Consider the following 25,750-nt stretch of genomic DNA (forward strand, 5'->3'; position numbering starts at 1 on the left):
GATGGAAGAGCAAGCGAGAAATGCCATTTGTGAAGGATAAAAAAAAGAAAACTACGACCACTGAAATCGAATTTAAAGCAGGGATACATGTTCACCGGATTGTGGTGTGTCCGCAATTCGACAGGCTGGCCTGTCCTTGCCAACACAACGATGACACATCTAACAGCAAGAGTTCCGGCAAAAGAGTTTGTTTTCTGAGTTCAGAAAACCTTTTTCACGTGCCTACGGGGGCGCGCACAGAAGAAGGTTAGGAAACATTAATATCCTGCTGTCAAGTGCAATCCGGCATTCTTGACACTCGAGAGTCAATGCGGAATTCAATATAACGGACGCCGTTTTGTCATTACATACGTACGCACCTTTGCAGTCGCAACCATGCCAGGGGAATTCTTGTCACTTGTAAAGGCCGAACCGTGACGCGCATTGTTTTATTCCTCGCGGAGAAATGTTTCCTTCTCGTGAAATGTTCTTTCGTTGTTTCCGAATTGTACCCATTTCTTGAGATATAACGGATGTCTGAAAGCATCACGCTGTATGTTCCTTTACTCACAATTCTTCCCATCCACGTCCCCTCCTTCTTTTCTTGAGAGAAACACTTGAACCATGACCAAAAATTTCGAGATGCAAGAACCGTAAAAAGCGAGTAATGTAACATACTGTATCAGGTGAGGAGAAAAAAGTATTGTAAAAAAACAACCGTAATTCACTTTATTTATTCACACATCTTCTTATATCAACCAGTTCGGTATAACATTTTTTAGTATTATTTACAAGCGCCCACTGCATTGATTCGGGACGAAAACATTGAAAACATCAACCAGGTTCAGTGTTCGTTTAAGTAGATGGCAAAGCCTGCGTGCGCCTGCATGCGTGCACACACGGACAATAGAGTTTCTTAATGGGCGAGTTGTTCTTTATGCTTGCGGATGAACAGAAAAACAGCGAAGAGAAGCTCACAAGACACAAAACGTAAGCCAGACCCAGTATTGGGCGTACAACAAATTTCATGTCATGCGCGTCGAGCGCTTCGGTTCTTTATTCTGGTTCATTTCTGTCTTTTTATTTAAGTTTTTTTCCGAGTTCAACTCCCAAGTGCTGCTGTCAAGTTTTCCACCTATCTCCTGTGATGAATGGTCTATCTCACATTCTAAAGGTAGAAAAATATACAAAAAACGCCAGGCCTGCGGGGCACACGCAGCACAGTCACAGCGTAAGCTAGACGAGCGTTTCGACAGTACTACCTTGTAAGTTGAGTGAATGCGTCAGGAACACGCTTGGGACGCCGTCGTGCGTGCAAGCCGACGCGTTCCATCGCATATGGCTAGCGCCGTTCAGCCCAGCCAAGCGGCCGACAATAAAACTACGGCTGTCACATTCGCTCCCATTGCAACGCGCCCGACGCGGCCTGCTTGGGACGCCGTCGCAGGTGCAAGCCGACGCGTTCTATCGCCGATGGCTAGCGCCGTTCTGCCCAGCAAAGCAGCCGACAATGCAACTACGGCTGTCACATTCGCTCCTATTGCAACGCGCCCAATCTAGCGCAATCAACGTGATCCCGAGCGTCCATCGGTATGTTAGCGCCATCTAGTTAAGGCAGCAGCAATATTTACAGTGTCTGAAAGGTTGCGTTTGCCGGCGCCTTAACTAGATGGAGCCACCATACCGGCGGAGGCTTGGGACCGCGTTGTTTGCGTTCCGCGTCTGAATCGCATCTCGTCGTCTGCGCCTATGCGCCTGCATAGGGCGCGTTTATAGCACATTTTCCCGCTTTCGGATAACAATCGCTTGTGTGGCTCAGTGGTAGAGTATCCGCCTCCCACGAAGCGGGCCTGGGCTCGATCCCGGCGGATAGCGGGTGCTTTTTTTCGCATGTGACAGCGGCTACGGAGCGACGACGGCGGCATCATCGCAACCCGAAACGGCTATTGGAATGAGCCCATAACAGCTTACGCTGTAAAAATCGTCCGCGGGCAAATCCAGCCAACGTGCAACACCATTTTGGACCAGGGCAAACTGTAAAACAGTGGCTAATAGTACATCAATAGGAGTGTCGACATCGATTTGAGCTTTTAAAGAGAAGTTAAACTATTTTTGACAACGGACTACACACACACAGAGTTTACTTGTTTGCTTCTGTGACAAACGATACGGCATATTGGCTGTTTTTTCCCGTAGGGGTTATTGCACAAAGTTAGCTGTAAGTCGAACACTGGTTCCCCTGACGTCATCCGCTTGCATGAGAATCTGTTCGCTGTCTCCTTGTTCCCTCACACACGCGCAGATACGCGCACAAACACACATACACAAAGATAGACACAGGTTGTCACACTGGAGATTGGTGAGGATAGTCCGCAGGAGGCGCCGGTCCCACTGATTCCCACGTATGGACAGCACGATTGCGCGATAAAAACAACGGAATGTCTTGTTACGAAGTTCGCACCTTCCAGCACTAAACGTTCATTGCGCGAAGGACAACGGAGTCACAGGATTTGCTTTATCGCTCGAGAGATGATTCTCGGACGGATGATCACAGATATGGTGTCTCTCTGCTGCCCACCGGAGGCATCAGGACGCGTAGACCTCCGTCACCTGCGCAGAAGGCAAGTTGTGCATGACTGCTACATTTCAGACACTAAACACAATCTGGCTTAAGATGACGTATAATACCATGCCCGAAACGCGACGCGCGGCTGAGAGGGTTGGTGGCTTAGCCGCAAGTAGTGTCTTATTGCGGCGGAGCACGCTTTACAGGACACCTGTTTGAGAATGGTGAGAAAATTATCCGAAGCCCATTATGAAACGTCTCGTGCGTCTCAATACTGAGCCTTTCTCTTGCTGAAATATTGTACCCACCTCCATTCGCTAGATTATTATTTGAATTGAACGCTTGTGATTTCCTTGGCATTTGTGGTGTTGTAATGCGCTCACCCGCATAACGGCCTAATGAACGGGCCAACAGTATCATGATTAACCCGAAGTACCCATCAAAACACAATTAGAAAATGCGGTCAGGTTACATAGTTAATGCCTTTTGCATAGAATTTTTCTGGGTCCTTGTTTTCAAGACCAACATAAGTACTGGTCTGTCGTGTTGTTCCAGTATGACTTGATATTGCCTTTAAACTCACCCATTCTTTAATCTTTATCTTGACGTTAAACATAAATAATGCCAAAGGTAATATACTCCAGAGAAATTCGCTCACTGACGTTCAATGTGAATATATATATATATATATATATATATATATATATATAGTGTCTAATTTAAGACTTAATATTCAGGTATTCAGAAGTGAGATGCCGCTTTCTGCTGCACAATTTATGTGTAGCTCACGCGGTTTAGCATAACTTGGAATCAATCTAGATACAAGGGAGAAAATCAAAACTATCAGCTTCCGGCATTTCTTGTGCCTATTAAAAACTTTTGAGCTAACTGGTTATAAATGATGGCTACATCTGATAACTACGCCGGATCGTTACATATAACGCTATTTTCAGTCGCAATTTCTTGTTTATGACTCAACGCTAACGCTAAGTACAGAACGCTGGTTTATAGTTAACTGTATGACGCAGTAAAAAAATAAAAAAATAAAACGAAAACTTGTTCAAACTTTTCAGCACAGTGATGTATGGCCTATGGCAAGACGTATTAGCCAGTCGGCTCTTGTCAGCAATGAGCACTCTCCGGCATTTACTTTTTTTGCGATAGGCTGTTCACTCTAAGATGTGTTCGCTCTTCAAAAAACACGTTTCTTACAACAAACTAAAGACTATAGCTGTATAACTGGCACATAGGCTTACCTTTAACAAAAGATAGTTTGTTGAGTTCGCGATCACACTCTGCTTCAGACACTTCGTGAAGGTCGTCGTCTTCTGCATTTATACAACGTTGAGGCGAGTGTTCAGTGTCGCTGCCAGTGCCGTTATAAGGCGGTCTGAAAAAAAAAGACAGAAATCAATAACTTTGTAGCCAATAATCTTAGCTACAATTGGGTCAGCGTCTGATTTCAATAATGAAGGAAAATTGGGAAGCGGCGTTCCCAACGCTGCCAATGTAACATTCTTTCTTATCGACAGCAGTTTTTAGTTACTTTTTAGTTACTACCGAATAGCCTACAACGTGAACAGACGTCATAATCTAAAGCAGCTGTCGATATAAATTGCTGAAGAAAAACAAGATACTGAAGCGCAAGTCTGTTCTGCGAGCGCTGTCAATGTTAAATTTAAGGATTTTGCCAACGACAGGAAGTTAGACAGTCTGCATCGTTAATTTCCCTGTTCTTAGGCGTTTCCTTACCTTTCTTTCCCTCGGATTTCACATTTAAACGTGTATTGTGCACAGAGACCCCAGCCACTCCATCCACTGTTCATGGAGAATATTTAACGGCAAGAGAACGCACAGTCACTATGGTTAAGAAAAATTTCCTGATAAACAAGTCGTAACGAAGTTTTTTCCAGTAAACGGACGTTCAAGAAACGACTGGTACTTTAACATATCACTCGTAGAACAGACGTTTGGGATGGTTAAAAAGCCGACAGCTCTGCGTTTCTAGTCAGTTTGACAAATGAACGATCTTGCCAGCGCCATCGGCGTCTACAGACTATGTGTGCCTTTGTGCGCCAGTGCAAAATTTCGTCCCTTTCCATCGGCCTGTGGGAGAGTGATCGACATTCGACGAAGGACGATGCCCGTCTGTCTGCGAAAGCGATGTCTGCCCGGACACGCCAATTGCGCACGCTTCGGTCAACGATTTCCTCTTCGTCTTGGGCGAGAATGTTCCCGGGTGTAAGCCTGCTTACCTGGGAGGATATGCGTATAAAGACAGTGCCATTGCCAGCCGAAAGCTTTCGCCTTCAGTTTTCCTTATTATCTGGTTGTAAAACTGAGCGCTCTTTACGTAACTAGGTAAATAAATGTGTTGTTGCTGTTATTTCTTGTTTGTTCTTTTGTGCTACGTCGCCTCGCCTCTTCCCTTGTCCTTCTCTGCTGATCCGCCTGGTCGTTGCTGGGCCAACCCTACCATTTGGACTCGATAGCCTATTGCAACACCTCCCCCCAACGGGCTGTAAGAAATCCCCTGATTCCCTGCTTTGCGTTTAAGAAGGAAAATAAACAAAATAAATAAATAAATAAATAAATAAATAAATAAATAAATAAATAAATAAATAAATAAATAAATAAATAAATAAATAAATAAATAAATAAATAAAGTTGACAGCGCTCCTTCAGGGAACCTGCAAATGCACGCAGCTCAATTTCTAAACGTTCGCTTCACTTTAGTCTGTTTCAACTTCGTTTAATAATTCATTCAACAAATTATCGTTCAGGAGAGGCTGGTGACAATTTTTTTATAACTTTTCTAACAATGAAGGCACCAGGCGCTGGATGAGTTTGCGCAGGTCGTGCGATCAAGCGGCGACGCCGCGAATATCATGGCATGTGACGGCTGGATGAGGCGCAGTCGGTAGGCTACATTGGTTGATTATGTTCCATGGTTTCTTCTGTTTTGCGTTGCCGATTTAGCTCCTGAAACCCACGGCGGTGGCTTAGGGGCTAGGGTGTCGCGCTGCTAAGCACGAGGACGCGGGATCGAAGCCCGGCCGCGGCGGCCGCATTGCGCCCGGGCCGCATTTCACCCAGGCCGCATTTCGCTCAGGGCGTAATGCAAAAACACTCATGTCCTGTGCATTGGGGGCATGTTAAAGATCTCCTGGTGGTCGAAATTCATCCGGAGTCCCCCACTACTGCGTGCCTTATAATGAAATCGTGGTTTTGGCACCTTACAACCCCCGAATCCGATTCAATGGCTCGTAGAACCAAATCCGGATAATCATGTTTCGTTTCTGTGCGCGCGACGAGTTATTATAACGTGATTGTAGCTGGTGAAGCCATTTTGCTCCAGCGGTTTTAGTCGTCACCTCACCAGATGGAATGGCGAAAAGCCAGGATATGCGCGGTCCGTGGGCAACCATAGGTACATTTCCGACGTTGGTTTGCTTTTGACCAGTTCTGATATGAATAAAGGAGCAGGTCGTTCACAAGAGCTTCCCGATTTATGTAAATTTTGTGACTCCTACTCAGCAAGTGTGATGGCTCCGGAGTTTTGGCACCGAAGGCGAACACGCGGATTTGTAGTCGTCACTTTGTCGTCCTCTTACTTCCTCAGTCTTTTCATTTTGGGGTATATTTTCCTTCCTTGCGCTTCCCAGCTCTGGCTGCGTCTAGTACACGACTCTGTGTGCTCTGCACCAACGACGAACGCCAACACAGCGGCGTGTTCGCACTCGCTGTCAATGCGGGCATTCCACGTGCACCGGCTGCCGGCGACGGTGCTCGTCGTGTCAGGCTTTGTGAAATAGATCAAGAGTGAATATTGGGCTAGCTCCTGAGACATTAAGGTCGGCCGAAGCATGCAAAAAAGAAAGAAAACATACAGAGAACGGGAACGTACCGACATAAGTGCGATCGGCAAAGCTACACAAAACAAAAATATGGTCTCTTTTTTGTTTTTGTCCGTGACTTCTGAGATGCTTCGTCAATATACACGCTATAAATACACGACAATGTTAACCTGCACAGCAAAATAACATCTCAAAAACAACTGTTGGAGCTTCACGTTTTAACTTGCCGCGGCGAGCAGTGTTTGCAGGGTGCAATTGCGTGGCACTCATTTTCTGCTTTATATGCCACGTGACACCATCAATGTTACCTGCCTCGTACAGGCGGCAATCTTTCTCAAGTACAGACGCCCGAAGATGCGTTTTTTTTTTTTTTTTGGCTTCGTCAAGTATTAAAAACCGCAATGCAATATTACTGGCGTGCCTAATATTATGCCTTCGCCCCATCGTACCACTGCCGTTCGTCATCGCTTGTTCGTCAGCGTCTATCTGGTGCCTTACAATGGCCACCCGGTTCCTATAACGCAGAAACCGGTCGATCGGCATCTCGTCTCACCGTATGTAGTTCCGCTTGGCGTGTCCGATTGCACTCTGAAGCAACGGCTTCCACGTGTCCGTTTCGATGACACTCTAGACTGAACTGCTGTAGACGTCCTCTTGTCCGGCGCTTCAAACGTCCGAAAAACACGCGCCCCTGTACACATTGCAGTTGCTCTTTGTACTGCTTGCACTTGAGCAATGGGAGTATTCTTGCCGTCACTGAAGAAACGTGAGATGGTCGCGCTGCCTTGAAAACTGAGCTTGAAAGGTAAGGTTGGTCATTGTTCATTTTTCAAACTCATTTTGATTTTTCATCTCGCTGTCATCGTTCTTGGTACTTACTTTTTTCCTTTATCGAGGCACTGCCCGTATGAGCTCGTACACCATGATAACACCGTTTCTCTAGCACACTAATGCTGTGCACATACTGTTGTGAAATCAAAACAATTGATCACGTGCCTCTTTCATATTGATGTTTTCATTCCTTAAGAAAAATTATGGACGCACCGCTTACAAGACATGTTCGCAATTTGTCCATTCACACAATTGTTCTCCCTGGTATTCCCGATTTTAGTTGGTCATACGAACATTTTATCTGCAGTTGAGGTGTTTCTGACTGTCTGAAATATATACCTTAATAGAATTTTTGTTCCGTTTTAGATTACTATGATCTTGTGTCCAAATATTTGCCTGATTGGGGACAGCGCAATCTAAACGAACTGGCTCAACTATCTGCTCTTCTAAATATTTTCCTTCCTTTAAGGCTACCCTGCTTGAAGACACCTTTATTACCACCCCATTCTTGGCCGTAACTTCTTGGTAGGCATGCATTATTGCTTACAAGCAAAATAACAGCAGCAGCTTGTAATCTCATTGTCTTGACATGCCTTTTCGCCCAACCACTGCCATGTACTCAGTAGGTAAAGCAAGAAAAGCACGGGAGATGCGGGAACACTTTGAAACAGATTCCAGACATAGTTTCCAAGGATAAATCATGACTAGTTGAAAGATGACCTGGTTTGTTGGAGTCATGGCCAAAAAGAGCCATGGAACTTCTTCTAAATAGACGTAAGGTTTGATTATGTTGCCGCGTGCTTTTATTATATGTTTTAAATACTGAATAAGTGAAAGCTACCATCTATAATGACGAAGGACGCGGTAACAGTGAACAATAACGCAAGCAGCTTCCACAGCTTTCAGGAATTTATTGATAGTGCTCTGCAGTCAGTACACCTGGTTTATAAAGTTATCGCCAACCCAAAATGTGAGTGCGTTTCCGGTTTACGTCGCCACTGAGGCGACTGTGTACGATATGATGGTACTGGCGGAAATTATTACTTCAGTAGAACAGTAATACCATTCGGCAGGGGCGTTACTATGCACACATTTATTTGCGTCGACATTTTCTAATACATAGAAATCTCTTAAAATTTTACATATCTTCAAGAACGCCTCCATGCAATGGTGGCATCACATAATATTGCCGTCAAATTTGCCAACTCGTTGATAACAGCCGCGGTTTCTCCAAAAGCTCATAATATATACTTACAGATATAACAACAATGCTGATTCCCACATGCGAATAATGCGCATTTATTTGTTCCGAAGAAGGGAAGGACAGTTAATATCAACTATTCTTAGGCCTCGAGAGGACAAAGAGCTCTATTATAACTAAGGGTTGCATAGAAATGCATACTGGTGCCTTTAGTGGAACAACAATAAGTAGCCAAAATTATAACGAAACTACAGAGAAAGCACACCTGAGAAAATAGTCTTTCGCGACGTCAGCCATATCAATAGTGATAACAGCGAAGTACTGCATTATGACCTAACGCGCACCGAGAAAATCGAAGGGACGCTGGTCAAGAAGCACTACCAACGCCACCTTGGCGTTGGTAGTGGCGTTCACGTACTCAGCACAGCAGCCATATCAATAGTATACAGCGACTACGTGCTTTGTTCCGTTGTATTAGTGTTCACGTGCTTCGTCTTTCGCGTTGTGCTAGCGTGTGCACTGTGGCTTCCATATACGGTTGCTCATGGTCATGCTTTCGTGATTTTTGCATTAAGGGCCTTTTTTTTTGCAACACCTGACAGAGCATTTACTCTGTTCTTTCGGAATAATTGCCGAAAAAAAAAAAAAAGAAATGACAACAGAACAATGGACACCCCTCAATATTTAGTGTCCTTTTCGCCGCTTTACCCGTGCGCGGCCCAAGTAATCCATCTTCACAAATTAGTTAATACAGACTGGGGAATAAACGGAGCTCACACTGACCGACTGGACGTCCGGGGTCTCCGGTAGTCGGAGGGCTGCGCAGTGCTGATCAACTGCGATGAAGGCACCCACTGCTGGTGTGAGCCAAGCTCCCGCACCTGCTGCAGCCGACCGTTGCGGCGACGCTCCAGCGTTTTCCGCCCCGTGTCACAAACCTCTGCGCCGCCCGCCGCAAGGGTAGAAGGCAAGGGTAGCACGCAAGCGGCAGATAAATATACGAGTTCACCGTTAGATTTTATATGTGCCTACAATCGCCAATGATAAATGTGCACGAAAGAGGTATTGGTGTCCAGCAGTGCAGCGCGTTTTACCTCTAATACTATCATTTCTAAGTGGTAGGTCGAATCCACGAATTCTGCTAATACAAGAGTTCCTTTTTTTTTATTTTATAAGCTCCTTTGCGTTGAAGCCTTTCTAACATCAATGCAGGGCTTCAGGTAGTGTTTTCTCTGTTACCTTTCCTCTCGTAGTAACGTTTTGATCTGAAGGACATGTAACGACGTTGTAGTCTCTAGTCCGTGCGCAGTTACATTGCCCATCTTAGCTGCTCTATTACTGCGAATGCGGATGCAAGTTAGGTGGCAACATATTGCAAGCACTGTTTTTTTTTCGTTCCTGTAGTAAGTACGGGGCGCAGTTCGTGTCCGTGCAGTACTGTATAAACATGCGCCATGATTAGATGCACAAGGCCTTAAAATGCAAAACGCGCCATGGTACCGGGCTTCTCAATGGGTTACGCATGTTGGTTTCGCTGTTCACCCTCTTTTGTCCATGGTATTGCAGCCAAGGTAATTTCATTCACAAAACAAATAATAAGCTAAGCGCAGGATGTAAAAGCACGAAGGAAAGAGAAGAAACTGTTACACCCGAGGCGACGCTACTAGGGTGGCCGCCATTTAACCTGAATTCTGTTCAAATACGATAGAAATAGTAGTTCCGAATCACAAAACGTACGAGACTGCACAGCGGTAATGACACTCACAAAGCAGTAAGCGTTAGGAAGCAGAATCCCTCAAAGTTGCAGTTTACATTTCGGCAACCGATTTTGAAAGTCAGTGCGAGGCTGCCCGACAACTTAAACATGTCCTGCATGCGGTGTTCTTTGTACCTGTTGGTCAATGTTTATTAATCCTTTAAGCAGCATTCAGTTAACCTTCGTCAGAAGATAACTGTATTTTGCTTTTGATAAGAAGAAGACCTTAAAAGAAAAAAAAAGCTCGATGCTTTAGCTCCTGTATCGTGTCAAATTGTTCTTTAACTGTGCTATCTTCCTTGAGATATTGGAAGAGGGAAGATGCAGCCTTTACTTATCGTTCTCGTAGCTGCAATCCACATTTGAGTGAATCAAGCTCAGTATAGTTCTGCTCCATAACAGGTCAATGGACCCTTTGGGATTGATTTACATGTTGACAAATAATCAATCAATCGATGTGCCATACAGCCGCGAAATTATTTAGCGTGATAGGCAGCAAATAAGGTATGGTGCTAAATCCTGAGCAGTCAATTACCTATCTGCCGAGGAATAGGAGTTTCGTTCATTAGCGAATAAATAAAAAAATGCGCCAGCTCTTTTTTGCAGGTTATTATTATTGTGATTATCTCTTTACATGATAGCAAGCATATGAATATGTGCAGAAGCGTGGAGAGGTGCTGTGTAGATTCAAGTTTTGAGGCCGATTACCGTGTCGTCGCACGAAGCCCTTTCTGTACAGAATCTGGTACGCAGGCCAGAGTTCACAGTCCAACGGGCTAAAGCAACCTAAAACGTGTCCGCGTTGCGCAAAGCGAAAGAAAGGGAGTTAATCAATGGTAAAAGCACCAATAAATTTCAGAGCGCGTCTTTGTGACCAATGCATGGTAACAATTAAGGTTAATTTCTTATGATTCTCATAAGCAGAAGCAAATATGCTTTTACATCTTTCGAACTCCTGCAAAAATTTATGCAGCGGAAAATGCTTTCTCTGGTCAACGTTATCAATCCTTTCCTTCATCAAAGAATCCTTATTGCTGCAATATGAGTTTACGTTAGAGCAATACAAGAAAGAAATCATTCTCTTGACCACTCGGGACATTAGAAACAAGAATATGAGCCCCGCTCTCACCTATACAGTGTCAAACTGCTGCATGCATCAGGACCAAGAAAATTACTCTTGCCGTTTGCAAAACAACTGCATTAAGCTGTTTTGCAAACTTAATGATTGTAGTTCTGAAGCATAATGCGTACATACTGTGATTTCGGTACATTGCAGCAACATGAACCTTTACCAACTTTCTCATCGTTCAGTTGCTCCAAGCCTTGTCTACAAGTTGATCTTAAATCCGCGCCTTCTATAGAATCCTTCAAAAATGCGTCAACTTCTGAATATCTGCGCTTTTATTTCAGTTCAATTGTGTAAATATTTCACCTCATATTGAGCGAAAGGCTTGGAGTTGGTTGTGTTATGCATTCGAATGGAGGCCGCTAAATTAGTCGACATGTCTCTGTGTAACCTACGCGCACGGGAAATTTTCCACTTACGGATGGTTAATGTTCCGACGGTATAATTCGGCCATCCACGACGTGCGTAAAATAGCTTAGTGATTGATGCAGGTCTCCGCACACGGGACGGAGACAGTCAATATCGAGCCGCAAGACTGCAGCCCTAATCGGCATTCGTGCCTGTGGTCAAATTGGAAAAGTATTCTGTAAGAGTCTACCTAGTGAACATGTCCACTTCATCTGCTGGTTACATTCTGATTGGCTGGGCTTGGGTACGCTTTAGCACGCGCCACGCGCCAGAGCCAATGAGCCCTTCAGTAGCAGACGAAATGGACATATCCAATAGATGGACTCTTAGAGAATACCTCCTCTGCTTAATATGCTCGAGTAATGCAAGAAAAAAAGTGGAAAATGACTGTTGGATTTATTCAGTTAACATGCAGCACACAACAAGCATCCCTAGAGAAGTGTGAAATGAGGTGCTAGTCACGGCAAGTGCTGGTGGTACAATGTAGTGCCGTAGAAATTTCCAGCGCAGCATCTGAGGTGAGCTACCACTATTAAGTTGCGTACAAAGCGGTAAGTCGAGCTGAGAAAAACATCAGTATTCATAACTTCGCATTTTCGGCCTGTATCAGCCAAACCTTCGATTGTGTAAAACGTCAAATAGGGCGAGTTGGTAAATGCTGGCAATATGACAACTACAGCGCAAGACGACAGAGCACGAGCTTGAGAATGGAGACATCCCACGAATGCTACATATAAATACATGTAAAACGCCGAAATGCTTTTTCGGTGGCAACTCCTGGACCGATTTGAATGAAATTTGTAGCAAGTTAAATTTTAGTGACTGTAGAGAGCAGGTTTCTAATTTAGGCGCCGGATTGTTTTCTTTACAAAAGGAGCCTTAAATTGGTGTGTTTAAGAAAAATGGAAGCATGGTGTTTACAAATCTGCAACTCTGCACCTGAAACAGATACTGCAGTCATGTAAACTGCATTCATTCGAGCATTTAAAGAGGGAGAATTTGAGAAATGCACTTACAGCTTAGGCTTAAATTTGTTACAATGATTACGAGTGATTTGTAAAAATATTACTCACGAATTGTTAGCATATTTCACGGTGGTGTAGATCACACAATTCTGTCTCCTTTGGATGTATTATTATGTACAGTTTACAGAAATGGGATTTTGTTTTCTTTCGTTGAGTTACAGAGTTGTATATTTATTACTTTCGTTTTCCAAAATTTTGTGATGTTCAACAATCCTCAGATCAGCGGCCAAATAAAAACATGCTTCCTACAGTCATTAGATTGTACCTTTTGCTTTTAAATGCCATAAGTCTCATCCAATTCGGTGCAAGGGTTGCCGAGAAAAAATGATTTCTCCATTCCCATGTACCAAGGCCGGAGCCTTCCAGCTGAAGCTTCCTCTGAAGTGGCAAGAAACAACGATGACGATGAATTCCCAGAAATTTCTCATTTTTCTCTACATTCAAGCTTTTTTCACCCAGCAGATTTCGCGATAGCAAGCGCTGGGGTGACTTCACAAGTGCGAAGCAATAAGTGCGTAGACTTACTGGATCATTTGTCATTGAAACATGGCTTCGAGAAATATTTGAAACCACGTGAGAAACACGTGGAAAGAAATTCTATTCTGGGTGCCTCTAAAACTTATCTGAGCCATGGCGTTAAAAGTTTCCCGTCAAGTGCGTATCAAAGTCATCAGTTTGGTGAACATGACAGCAGTTCTGCTCCGGTCTTTCTTCCTGTCTTTGCTCTTTTTTCAAATGTGGCCGTCCAATTAGTTTCCCTCGGAACGACTGAAAAAGTAATATAAAGAGTGATTTCTGGCAAAGTCTTTCCTAAATGAACTACTGTGGCCCAGCAAAGCGTGTGCTCATATTTGTCTGCAATCGCGTGCATGGCGTGCAATAAAAATATATTTCCCTGCAGTTTACCTTAAGTTAGTAACACGTCAAGAATGCGATGCAGCCACAAATCTCCTTTAAAGGACACACGTATAAGGCATACGCGCAGCACCATTTAGTTTACCTGATTCTAACTTTCTCACCTTCTCCATGCTATCCAGGTGGCAAATCTTGCCAGTCTAATCAACTTACATGGTGTGAGCGCGTTTACTCTAAAGGAAGAAAGGGGAGGGCTGAGCGATGGCAACTTCTTTGTGAGCTACGAACAATTACGAACGGTAGAGCTCGCCTACCGGATATATGAGGTCTGTCCCACAAGTTCTTGCAGTAAGTTAAAAAAAGTAATTTCACGAACTGTCAGAGACATCAATGTGGTCACCTTCAAAATACTCATCATTAGACACAAAACACGGCTTCCACCTTTTCTTCTATGGCTAGAAGCACCCTTGCAAATCCTCTCCCGTTAAGCACTTCAGCACGGATGTCCTTTCCTTTTTATGGTCACATCCCCCAAATTGCGGCTTCGGAGCTGCAATGTTCATTTGGGGAACAACAAAAAAGACGCAGGGGGCTAAATTTGGCGAATAGGGAGAGGTGTTTCCGCACAGTGATAGAATTTATAGCTAAAAACTAACGCACTATTAATGCAGAGGGCACCGGTGCAATATCGTTGTGCAGAAATCAGCGCCCCTCTTTCGACAAATTTGTTCGCGCGCAGCGCACACGATCTCTATACGCTTCAGGGCCTCCACTCAAAATACTGCATTGACAGTTTGATCGTCAGGTACAAATTCATGGTGCAGAATTGTATGGCAGTAAAAAATACGGTCAACGTAGGTTTGATAATTGCTTTATTCTACCGCGCTTATTTAATTTACTTTCTTTTTATAATCGTCGCTCAGCGACTTCTGTTTGATGTCGTATTCATCGCTGCTGTCATTTGAGGTTTCACAATTAATGCAACATTTCTTTCGTGGCAACTTTTGCTCAAGATTGAGCCAGCAGTTTCGGCACTACCTTGGCGCAAAGCTCTTTTATTTTAAGCTTGGCAGTCAAAATCCGGTGAGTGTACGGCTTCTACAGACCAAGTGCTTCTGATTCTAAGAGGAGTTATTTGGCAGTCACTGAGCTCAAGAGAACGCACACGACTGAAGATTTCCTCTTCGCACGAGCTGGAGGGGCGTTCCTATTTTGCATCGCCCTTAAGTTTTTCACGACGTTTCCGAAAACTCTGGACCCACTTGAACACCGTTCTTTCCTTTAGGGCATCCTTCTCATAAACCTTTTGCAACATTCGATGAATTCCTTCGCCAGACTTGCACAATCTCACAAAAAATGGATATTGATCTCTTGTTACGTCTGTTCACCGACCTCCATTTCGACAAATACTCGTTCTAGAGGTCAACCGGATCTTTTCGAGTCGAGATTTATTTGGTTTAATTTGACTTGATTTATTTGACAATATTGGAAATGAGTACATTGGATGAAAACCTCCAATGAGTGAGAGAGCGGCACGCTATACCTACTCTCCAACTTTCTTGCTGACTCACTGCATGAACTTTTGGGACAGACCTTGTAAATGTCATTACCGGCCTTGAGGATGGGTGAAAAGGTTGCCCAGTTAGGTCCCTTCACTCATCGCCCCGGCATACTTTTTGCTCTTGCCTTAGCCAGTAATACAAAGTGGCACGAGCAAGGGTACTTTTTGTAGTTTGTATTTTTTTGTCTTATTTTTCTTATACCCCACATAACCTACGTTTCGAGCTTCCTGACCGATTATCAAGATTCGTAGTCACTGAGAAGTACGCTGACTCCTCATCCCCGTTTTAGCTCCATTACCGTTGCCACTGAATAAGTACGATATTCAAGCTAGGGATTGGATTATGTCGGCCTTGTGTTGCGCTACTCATGCAGCTGCGCCGCCGCACGCAGTGCGGTTAATATTCTCGCACGAATCGCGATGACTGTCATTGGACGGGAGGTCACGGCGATTTCTCGTAATCTCTATTCGATGTAGTTCGTTTTACACTCCAAGTGTTCACACTATGGGTTGTATTTTGCTGATATTGCACGCATGTGGTGTGCGTCCATTGTTCCTAGGCCATAAGGGCGCTTCTTTGCTCCCGAGCGAACCATGATGAAGCTGCTTTTCGGGAGTGCGGTGTATCGGGACGCAAGCGCCAGCGTGTTTTATGAGACAAGTCCCTCACGCATTCTTGACTTGTCATTCACTATAGGTTATGTACCTCAGTTAGTCTAAACTCATGTTCAAATTGTGCAGGATATGGTGCTGACTAGAGCACTGCATGGGCTCGGGCTTACCCGAAAGCCCGGGCTGGGCCGGGTAGAACAGTTTTTTGACGCGGGCCCGGGCTGGGCTCGGGCTTTCTGGTGGTGTGCATGTAACCTGCAGCGAGTTATTCTCGGGCGTCTCAACTCTCAAAAACATTATTTTTCGGTCTCGGGCTGGGTTCGGGCCGGTTTCGAGTCGGGCTCGGGCCTAAGGTAAAGGGGTGGCGGACTGGTCGGGCGGGTAACGTAGATTATTTCCGGGCCCAGGCCGGGCACGGGTCTCGCCATAAATCTTTTGATAGGGCTCGGGCGGGCAGCCCAACGTAAAAACGGGCGCGGGCCGGGCCCGGGCTGAAAAAATCGGCCTGTGCAGTGCTCTAGTGCTGACTACAGTCGAACCCGAGTATAGCGAACCCGGATAGAACGAAATATTCTCTATACCGAAGACGTGAAACTTGCAACTCCCTCGCACTACACACGACGGGCAACTCGACTCGATATTGGATATATTAAACTCGATGCGTCCGCTGCCAGGCGAGGAGGTGCGTCATCCGACGCCTCCATAAGCACTTTTGAAGTGGATGTGCTTCGCCGTTATTGAGGGGACATTGATGGAAGCGGATTGAAGCGTGCCTACACAATCTCGCCTATCGAGAACGCTACTGATAGCGACACTGAGGAATACGTTAAGGCCAAGGCGAAAACTACTGCCTACTACACGTGGTTCTGTTTTCATTAAATGGATTTCGTCCTGACTTCTTTTCTCCAGTAGAGTTGACAAATCCGTAAATGCCAAACGCGTCACAAATGTTGGTTTAATGTCACTATAGGCGAGTTTGGGTATATCAATTCATTTGATGTATCGAGCTATCTATTCGGTATAACCGGGTTCGATTGTAAACGTTTCTCTACCAGTGAAAAGATATGTAACTAGCGTGCTAACGAAAATTCGCTATGACAAGAAACTCAGTCAGGCATTGAATCTTTACTGCTCGCCAACGCTTTAAATGACAAACTGAGTGCTTTTTACATCTTGAGGTGCATCGCATGCTTCGAACACACCTGATACTCGGAGTTGCTTTTGCTCTACGACGGTCACGAGAAGCGTCGGTTTGAGGCTGTAGCTGCAGCGGCAGTCATAAAAGAGCAGCAAGAAAGGCAAAACAACGGGTAGACACAGACCATAACACCGCAAACACTATACCTACGTTTTACAAGCGTGTGTTGGGCTAGTTTCTATCTTCACATTCAAACATTGTCTGTATACCTTCTGCATGGCGTTTAGCGAGATGGCTGAGTCATCTCTGTTCAATTGTATTCGTTTCCATTCAGTATGCTTTTCCCGTCATGACATCCTCCCTAAAATGTGTTGTATTCTTTCACACCCAATTTACACTTTCCTCGAGAAACATATCCTCTTTATCTTATACCTTCGCTGCCAACTTAAGAATAAAGCACTTCGTCTTAGCTCAGAATTAGAAACCAAGCAGAACACTCATATACAAGTAGCATACACCCTTTTTCTGATCTAAGCAGCGTAATTAAAGTACATTAGGCTGTTTTATTCTACAAGGCTGTTCTATGGTTGCTAATGTTTATTAATTTTAGTGATTATACTATATTTTTGGTGCACTCACGCACTGTCAATAGGTGTAGCAAAGGAGAATCAAAATCAGTATTCATAAGTAGGTGCTCAGGTGCGATAACACCAGACGCACTTGGACAAAGCACATATACTGAAATGAAAGAAGTCACAAAACGAATACGCACTTACGGGGCACCTGATAGAGGTTGGTAGCAGGAACAGGCGTAGGTATGACACGCTTCACTTTAGAGTAGGTCTCTTCGTCTCCGGGAGGCTGCGCATACAAGCGAGGACATTCATGAATGATGTGAAAAGCAAAAATCAGCAGCACAGCAATTGGATATTTCATAAGAACGTCCGTTCTCGGCTTTGTATCGACTCAGCATGCAGAATGGCGTATGACGTACATATTTCACAGATCAACAGCGTTTTTACAAAAGAATCATCAACCTGGATAAGACGTCCTGACGAAGGCAAGCCTTTGTGTAGAAACGTTGGTTCGTAGATGTGGCATTTCTTGGTCGTCACCCACAGTACATCTCTTCAAATATCCATATTTCTGTGAACCATCTGTCTTGTTCGGATATCTGACACATTTGAGACACTAATGGGACTTCTACTATACTTCCGAAATGAAACGCGACAGGTAAACTTTAAAGTAAAACCCACCATATGTGCAACTACTTCTTAGTGACATTAAAGGCTGCTCCAAATGCGATCACTGATAGTAATGCGGACTCTGATCTAAGTGCACGAGCGAATATTAATTACGCCGATTTGACAGGAACTGGAGACGATGCAAACGCCAGTGGGGGCATTAGCTGGTCCTAAATTGATGCGCTTCATTCCGCGAACATAGTACACGTCGTAAAGAAAGACAGATGTGAAAATGTTATTGAACGTTTCTTGTTTTGAAGCTTTCTTTTTTTTAACTGATCCATGCAATGACCATGGCTAAAAACACATGCCACAAGAATCCGATTTGCAGATGCTAAATTGCCTTTTACCAGTGAACAAGGGAAGCCTCAGGTTGGAGCCCAGGCATCGACGACGGGTCGTTACTTTATTATGGCCACTGTTTGCTCACTGCTATTCATATAAAAACATGAACTGTCTTGCGAAATAAGGCCAATTACCTACTTCGCTATATAATTTCAGCACAACTGCTTTTTATACGAAGCGGAAGAAGTGACGATGAGCCAGAAGAACATTTTTGTTCTGCTGAAAAGGCAGGCGAACGCTGAGGCATCTCTCCGCGTTGTAAATTTAATTTACTCCTAAGCGTGTGCAGTTGTCTGTTGTGCGGAGTGGCTCAACCACAGCGAAGACGATGACGACGGCACCGTGTTGGCTACGGTGGCCCGTCAACATCGACAAGATGAAAATGTTCACACGATGAAAATTATGACAGCTAAGCGGAAAACCGCGCAGCGAAAAATGGTTCTTTGCTCTGCCTTGAAATGTTTCATTTCAACCAATAATTATGCTTACGATAATTACTCCACGACCACTCAAGCATTCGTAGATATTATCTTACGTTTTTCAACTTAGTATATGCCCAAATGTCATCTTATCTCTCTCGGCCTACCAATGAGAAATATTTGAATCAGGCATCCTAAGCTGTAAAAAGCAGAGTGGCATAATGGACACTGCCACTCAAATTCGAAGGACGTTACTAATATTAACCGCGAAAATACCAGTGTGGTTTTTGAAGTTCGCCGGAGTATGCGACTATTTGTTGTTGAAGAACGAACCGTTGCACTTGGTGCATCTGCACGTGCATTAACTTCTCTTCTCTCATACTTTGAAACTTTTTCGGTACGTTTTCGTCTGTTCCTCAGTGCACCGCATCAACTCATTACCGAGCCTGACAAAGCTTCAGACCTTTCGCTTCCGACTTTTTTTTTCTGTCTTTCTTTGTCTGCCACACTAACAAAAAAAATTGTGTGTTACACAACGAGTGCTTGAACTGAAAGCTGCAGCACTTAGGCATAACATTTGCTACTGCGAATATATGCTTAACGCGAAAGAAGAAATACAAACTAGAAATAGAATTGTAAATTATTTACGTTAGCCACCACGTCACGACAACGAAGAGCGGAGACTCAGAGGGCCTTTTTTGATGCTGGAAGAAAACTTTCCTGGTCTGTCGTGCACCATTGAGAAGGAGTCCCTCTTAAATAAAGTAGAAGTTTCTTTGTGTATCCACTTCATTACCTATAAACCACCGCTATTTCTAGGCCACAAAGTTCATGCATTAATAATCAGCACCTTCTATCTGAATAATACTGAGCGGGGTAGGGAGCTTCCCTAGAGCCTTGAAAGTAATTTAAGAGCGCATACACGGCTTAATTTTCGGGCTAGTACTTGGTGCGAAATATTTGTGGACCTAATATAGTAAAACTAAGTGTCTCTTCAACGTTTCCGCAGACAACAGATTGTCAAGACCTGTGGACTACGTGGAAGAGTGGTCTGGATATTTAAAGCACGTCTCATGTCAGGATAGGCGAGGAGCACGAACGAGGCTATCATTTGGCGTACGATGAATATAAATTACGTTTTACCGAACTCTTCACATCCCACTGACGCCATTACGATGACGCAGATTGGCGTCGTCGTTTATTAATCTCATGCATCGTTCAAACGCTTAAAACAGTAAGACGTTATGGTAGGAATCGAACAAAAAAAAATTGCAAAATTGCGTTGCTTGCACTGGAGGCGAACTGTTAAAGAGACAGCGGAGCTAATGGGCACCTAGCTAGTCTTGGCTTTTGGGCTAGGCTAAGCACTACAATGTCATCTCCAGCATTTTCCGGAATTTATCGCGAAGCGCGGCCTCTTCTTCGGGAGTACGAACTATCTTTGGGCGTCCCATGACTTCTACTGATCGAGCGCCGCCACACACACGCTTACATAGCTGTTGCCTCAAGGTCAGCGCATGCGCAGATATAATCGCTATTACGGCGCATGTGCAGATTTCGGACGCGGTGGCAGAAATCGGTTGCACAGAGTGTCTCCGAGCTGCTGCCGAGCTGCTGCCGACGCCGCCAGCGTTTCCCCGGCGCGAACGCGGGAAACACGTTCGCTGATGGCGAATGCGCGGTACACAGGCGGTAGGTTCTGCCAGGTTTTCTAGCAGCTGTGGCGTCGCTGGTTGCCGTGTCTACGGCGCGGCTGGCTTTCTGTGAAACACCATACTTTTTACGGCTAGCTTGAACAGCTGCGCTGTTAATAGAAACAGCTGCGTCTTGAAGTAACATTCTAGGCGATACCATGCGAAGTTTGCCTTGCATATATTACAGGATCATTCAAAATTTACAATAAGTATAAAAAAACACGATTTCTGTATAGGGGAGACTTCGGCATCACAGTTCGGCATCAATGGGCTAATTGGAGCATTTGATTAACCGGCTTCTCCGAAAGCTTCTCTTCGCATAGAATCCAAAATGTGCGTTGGGCATGCATATTTTTTTATTTTTTTGCTTTGGTAAAGAAAAAAACAGAAGAACTATTAACATAGCGTTTCGCCATTTTCACCAACAGTTGAGCACAAACACTGAGGGGAAACAAAGCAGCCCAAGTTATCACAGGTTCTGCAGAGGCAACACTCTGAACACAGAAACTGCAAACCTAATTTCCAGTTCTGGCTGAATACCACCATAATTTACAAATCATCAGTTGAGATACAAAAAAAGACAAGAAACCGCAGAGACTAGAAGTGCATATCGCATAAATATTCTGAAGGTTCTCAGGAATGTTTTCCGGTTTATTTTCATTATTATATCATTTGTGAATGTTACAGTTATGAGGCTTGTTTACGGTGTTCCGTAACATTTTCAATTAAGGCTACCTTAACTGAGGAAGCCCTAGAGGACGGTTTGTAAAATAAGCTGCTGCCCATCTCAAATGATCCTGGTCTTGCCGAACCACCGATTACGTCAAGAAATTGTCTGTGGTAAGGAATGCCGCAAGATATACAGGCCCAAACATCACCATCTATGATCTCCAAAATCCGCACTTAGCCTTACAGAATGCTTTTGAAAGAAACGCGTTCTTGCATGTACATTGCTAGCTAAATATGGCTCCGCACAACCCTCCTTAGTTCTCGCTCAGCTGGCAGTGAAAACTTGGTAAACTTTGACAACTTTGCAATTATTTTCTGCTCTGCAATTAAGTCATGTACGAATACACGTGAATATGAATTCGCTGTGCTTAAGTACACCGATTGCAGCGAAATGTCACTGAGATACGTTTTCTGAACTAACCTTAACCGATCCTCTGATTGGGCAAGGTTTTCGGTTCCTTTGCGTTGTGAAAAGCAATAAAAAAGTATCCGATAGCGAGAAAGTTCACACGTCTAAATTTTTCATAAAGGAAAACGAAAAAAAAAAGTTGCGATGCGAGAAATAGAATAATCGCAAAGAAACGTGGTCGCCACATGTCAAACACAGGCGAAAGTGTGAGTGTTGCCAGAGCCGCAGTTGTTCTAATATTAGCGCCCACGCTGGCTAGCAAAATTTGTTTTCTTGCTTCGCACGCTTTCTTTTCGGTTTATGAGTGTTGACACACGCGCGGCAGCTGTCTTTTGTGGAGGCACAAAAGAATCTCAATTAGACGAGTCTTCAGGCTATATTTAGCTTCTATATGCGGTAAGTAAAGCGGAAGTTTGCTAGGCGTTGAGAACGGCTACGCGCACGTTGTAAGAAAAGCAGGAGAGGCGGCACCGCGAAAAATATAACGCTGCTGTGACGACTGAGATTTATTGAGGTGGAAGCGCCCATTAACATAGCTAACGTGCAAACTGAGTATTCTGTATATGACGACGTAAACACTACGCCAGAAGAAAAAAGAAACACCCTAGAATATGGAACGGCGTAGAAAAAAAGTAAGAGAACTCAGCACAACAGATGGGCCCGTACCAACGAGTGAACAATGAGTGAAAAAAGACATTCAACCTAACCAAGCTTGCTTGTGCTCCGAAGCTACGCGAATGCGAATGGTGCGGTAGACCATAGCAGCTGCTTCTTCTCACGCTGCTATAGTTTCGAAACTCTCAGGAACGCGATTTAGTGAAGCTATGTGCGCCGAATGTAGTCGGCGGTCGTCAAATGCGCTGATGGCGAAGTCAGCAGTTCTAACTTAATAGATTGACCACAACGCAAGAAATGCGCACCCTTTACAAACGATTGTTGCAATCGGGAGCAGAGGAATTCTGTCAAACTTTCCTCGATCTGCGTGAACATAAGCGAGTTATTAACTTCTGATGGTCGGAAAGTGGCGAATAACCGCAAAGTATGCTGCAAGTTAACAGTTACTAAAATTATTGATTGATTCATTCATTGATTGATTGATGACTGATTGATTAATTTTAAGTGCAGAAGGAGCATATGAGAGTCGTTGCAGAAGCCGGGCTATGAATAACCCTATCCGCATTATTATTATTTATTTTGTTCATTTCAAAACATGTACACAGGAAACTGAAAGCGAGGAGCAAGGCTGGCAATTGCCACCGGAAGGGGCACAACGCCTGCCTACTCTTCAGAAAGGAGGAGACAGAAACATAGAAATAGATAGGAAGGAGGGGAGGAAAGAGGAAAGAAAGAGCGAGATGACAAATGCCAAAGAATAAAGTAAAACACACAGTACAGGTCACACACAGTAGGGCCCGTCACTGCAGGTCACGCTACTAAGGAATGTTAAATACAAGAAATAGTTTCTGGGTAACAAACGCGGGCCCCCTGGCGCGCATTCACTGTTAGTGTAAATTGGGAATACAGGTCGTAACCAGCACAAGCTACCTCAGAATATTTCTTCGGAAATTGAGACGGCGATTAAACAGATGGAGCGGGTCCTTTCGCAAGGTTGTAATTAAATATGGCGTTTTAAATTACGACTTCATACTTCATTCTTTTAGGCAAGTGGACTGCCATGAAGTCGTTTGTTTAAGCTAGGCTTTGCTCTCTGAGAAGGTTATTTTTTGTAGTTTAAAAAAGTACGTTTCTTCTTCTTTTGTTTCACGACTCAACTTCATTCTTAAGTCCTTAAATATTAGGTTTGTTTTATTTCTTCTCCTCTCTTGGATCACTCCAGTAAAATGAACGTACTTGCCGGAAGCGAACTATTGACATAAGGGAAGCCTCGAAATAGGCCAAATGTTTTTGGGTGTGGGACACACAGGCTGAAATTAAGAGCTGCACCGGAATGATAGTACAAATGAGTGGGCAATGAATTACTTCCTTGCGTGGCCTAACGACGCCCTTTTTCTTAAATAAGTTCAGCCGTTTCACTCACGCAGCGATATCCAGATTTTAATCTCCTGATGGTATACACTCGCGTTTCCTTCAAACTATTTACGCTTGTTTTCTCATAAGTGGGGCATAGCCTCTGTTGATCAGTCCTTGGAAATAATTTTGATGGGATCTCTACAGATTCAAATCACTGCTAAGACCTAAAAGCGCGCAAGACCGACTCACTGTTGACCATAAAATATTTTGGATGGTTCTGACTTATTTACATTTCTTTTTCTATGCAATACCACAAGTTCCTATTTCTTTGGACTTCCTTGAGAGAACCTCTTTGACTCCTCATGTAGTGTTTTCATTAGGCTGTCTCATTGTAATAGAGATGCTCGGTTCACTCTCCGAACTTTCTGCTACAACTCGCAACAAGCCTCACCCACATAAAAAAAACAGAAATAAATTCTCGGAGATTTAATGGTCCCTATACACGGAGATATCGGAACACAAAGTACACAATTGTCCAGCTCTCTGTATACTCTAATAAGCAAGTGCTCGAGCCAAGCTTGACAAAACGATTTGGGCACTCTGTTTGCAATGGTAATAGTAGTCGTAATGGCATATGTAATGGATGGCGCTGTCGAGAATCGGCTCTAACTCCCATTTCTTTATTTACGTACGTCCCCCCCTCCACCCAGAAAAAAAAAAGTTTGTTGTCCAGGAGCGCCTAATATGGTACCACAAGCAATCCATATCAAACGTTCGCGCTGTTTCTTTCTTTTTTTTTTTGCAGTTGGTACGCCAAGTTAACGAGTACTGGAAGGCACGGCTACTTGAAGCACTGCAGTGGCAGTAACATAAGGTAGCCTTAGCAGAATGAAATGGCTTGATATTCATTGCCATATGTCCATTATTCAGACTATCGTATTTTCTCGGAGCAAACAGATTTTCTCGCTCTGCTATACAACGCTGACGAATGCATTTTGTCCAACTCAGTCTCGTCTAAGCTTACGTGCGAAGCAGAAAGGAGGCATATCAGCGTGTACGTCCCTCTACACGGAGAAGCAAAGCATAGTCAGGTATTCCATCGCTCTGCAAAGTTTCCCGTGCACGAGTCTTTTGAGTGGCACTAAACAAAAAATCAGTACAATACCGAAAGCCAGGGGCCTCGAATGGGGGCAGCATAGCTAAGAAGAAATCTGTGCAATCGAACATTATTCATAATAAATGACCGCGCAGAATCCACTGAGCGTGCCCTCCCCCGCCCCCCTCACCCCCTCAACACGAATAAATAAAAAGCAAAGAAGGAACAGAAGATGATAATTCAAACAGGGATCGTTGTGAAGACGGAAAAATACTAATATGAAAGTTGAGCGCCTCTTTCGTGATATGCATAAGCTGCAGAATATAAATATGCGTTCCTCGCACTTCCTCGCACGCTTGCGCAAAGAGTCCCCCCTTCTCGTTCCGTACGTATTTACTTGGAATTCGGAATGTGCAGAGAAATTAGCATAACCCTGTTTTTTAGGGCCCGATGTTGATGTATGAAGCTGCTTAAACGGCGTGTCTTGCGGGAAAGAAAAGTCGAATGCGAAGGGAACGGACGGGCTTAAAGGAGGGGTGGTCAGATGAAGAAAATCACGAAATTGTCGAAGTTACGGAGGAGAGAAGCAGTAAAGAGAAAAGAGAGAGGCAGCGCTTTGTGCTGAGGGTAACATATTGCGGCTGCCTGAAGCAAGAACAGGAAATGTTTTGACTGACCGCGCGCAGGGCGGGGCCACGCACGAGGTCATGCTAATCTATGCGCGGTGCGGACATGCTAGGCGGCGCCTCTATAGAGAAAAAAAAATCGTTCCGCGCATGCAATTCAGATGGCTCGAAAAATAAATCCTCGTGTCGGCGTGGGCTTCTGGTGTGCGCACAAACAAAGGAAAACTAAATATGTAAATAACACGCGGGCAAGCCTCAGCACGGAAAGAAAAAAATGTAGTGCTTTCTTGACAGGTTATCAT

At 44.2% G+C, this 25,750-nt stretch overlaps 1 protein-coding gene across 1 annotated transcript in view; it reads right to left on the minus strand.

The window, feature by feature from the left end:
* Nucleotides 1-686: 686 nt before the first annotated feature.
* LOC119448722 (Down syndrome cell adhesion molecule-like protein Dscam2) overlaps nucleotides 687-25,750 on the minus strand; it is a 355,923-nt gene continuing 330,859 nt past the window's right edge. The window contains exons 23-26 of the mRNA XM_049666474.1: nucleotides 17,692-17,776; nucleotides 9,218-9,374; nucleotides 3,802-3,935; nucleotides 687-2,589 (exon numbers count right to left, since the gene is read on the minus strand). Coding sequence (XP_049522431.1) covers nucleotides 2,528-2,589; nucleotides 3,802-3,935; nucleotides 9,218-9,374; nucleotides 17,692-17,776 — 438 coding nt within the window. The 3' untranslated portion in view covers nucleotides 687-2,527. The remainder of the gene's footprint in view (nucleotides 2,590-3,801; nucleotides 3,936-9,217; nucleotides 9,375-17,691; nucleotides 17,777-25,750) is intronic.

The sequence above is a fragment of the Dermacentor silvarum genome, chromosome 4, assembly GCF_013339745.2.
Source record: "Dermacentor silvarum isolate Dsil-2018 chromosome 4, BIME_Dsil_1.4, whole genome shotgun sequence".
NCBI lineage: Eukaryota > Metazoa > Arthropoda > Arachnida > Ixodida > Ixodidae > Dermacentor > Dermacentor silvarum.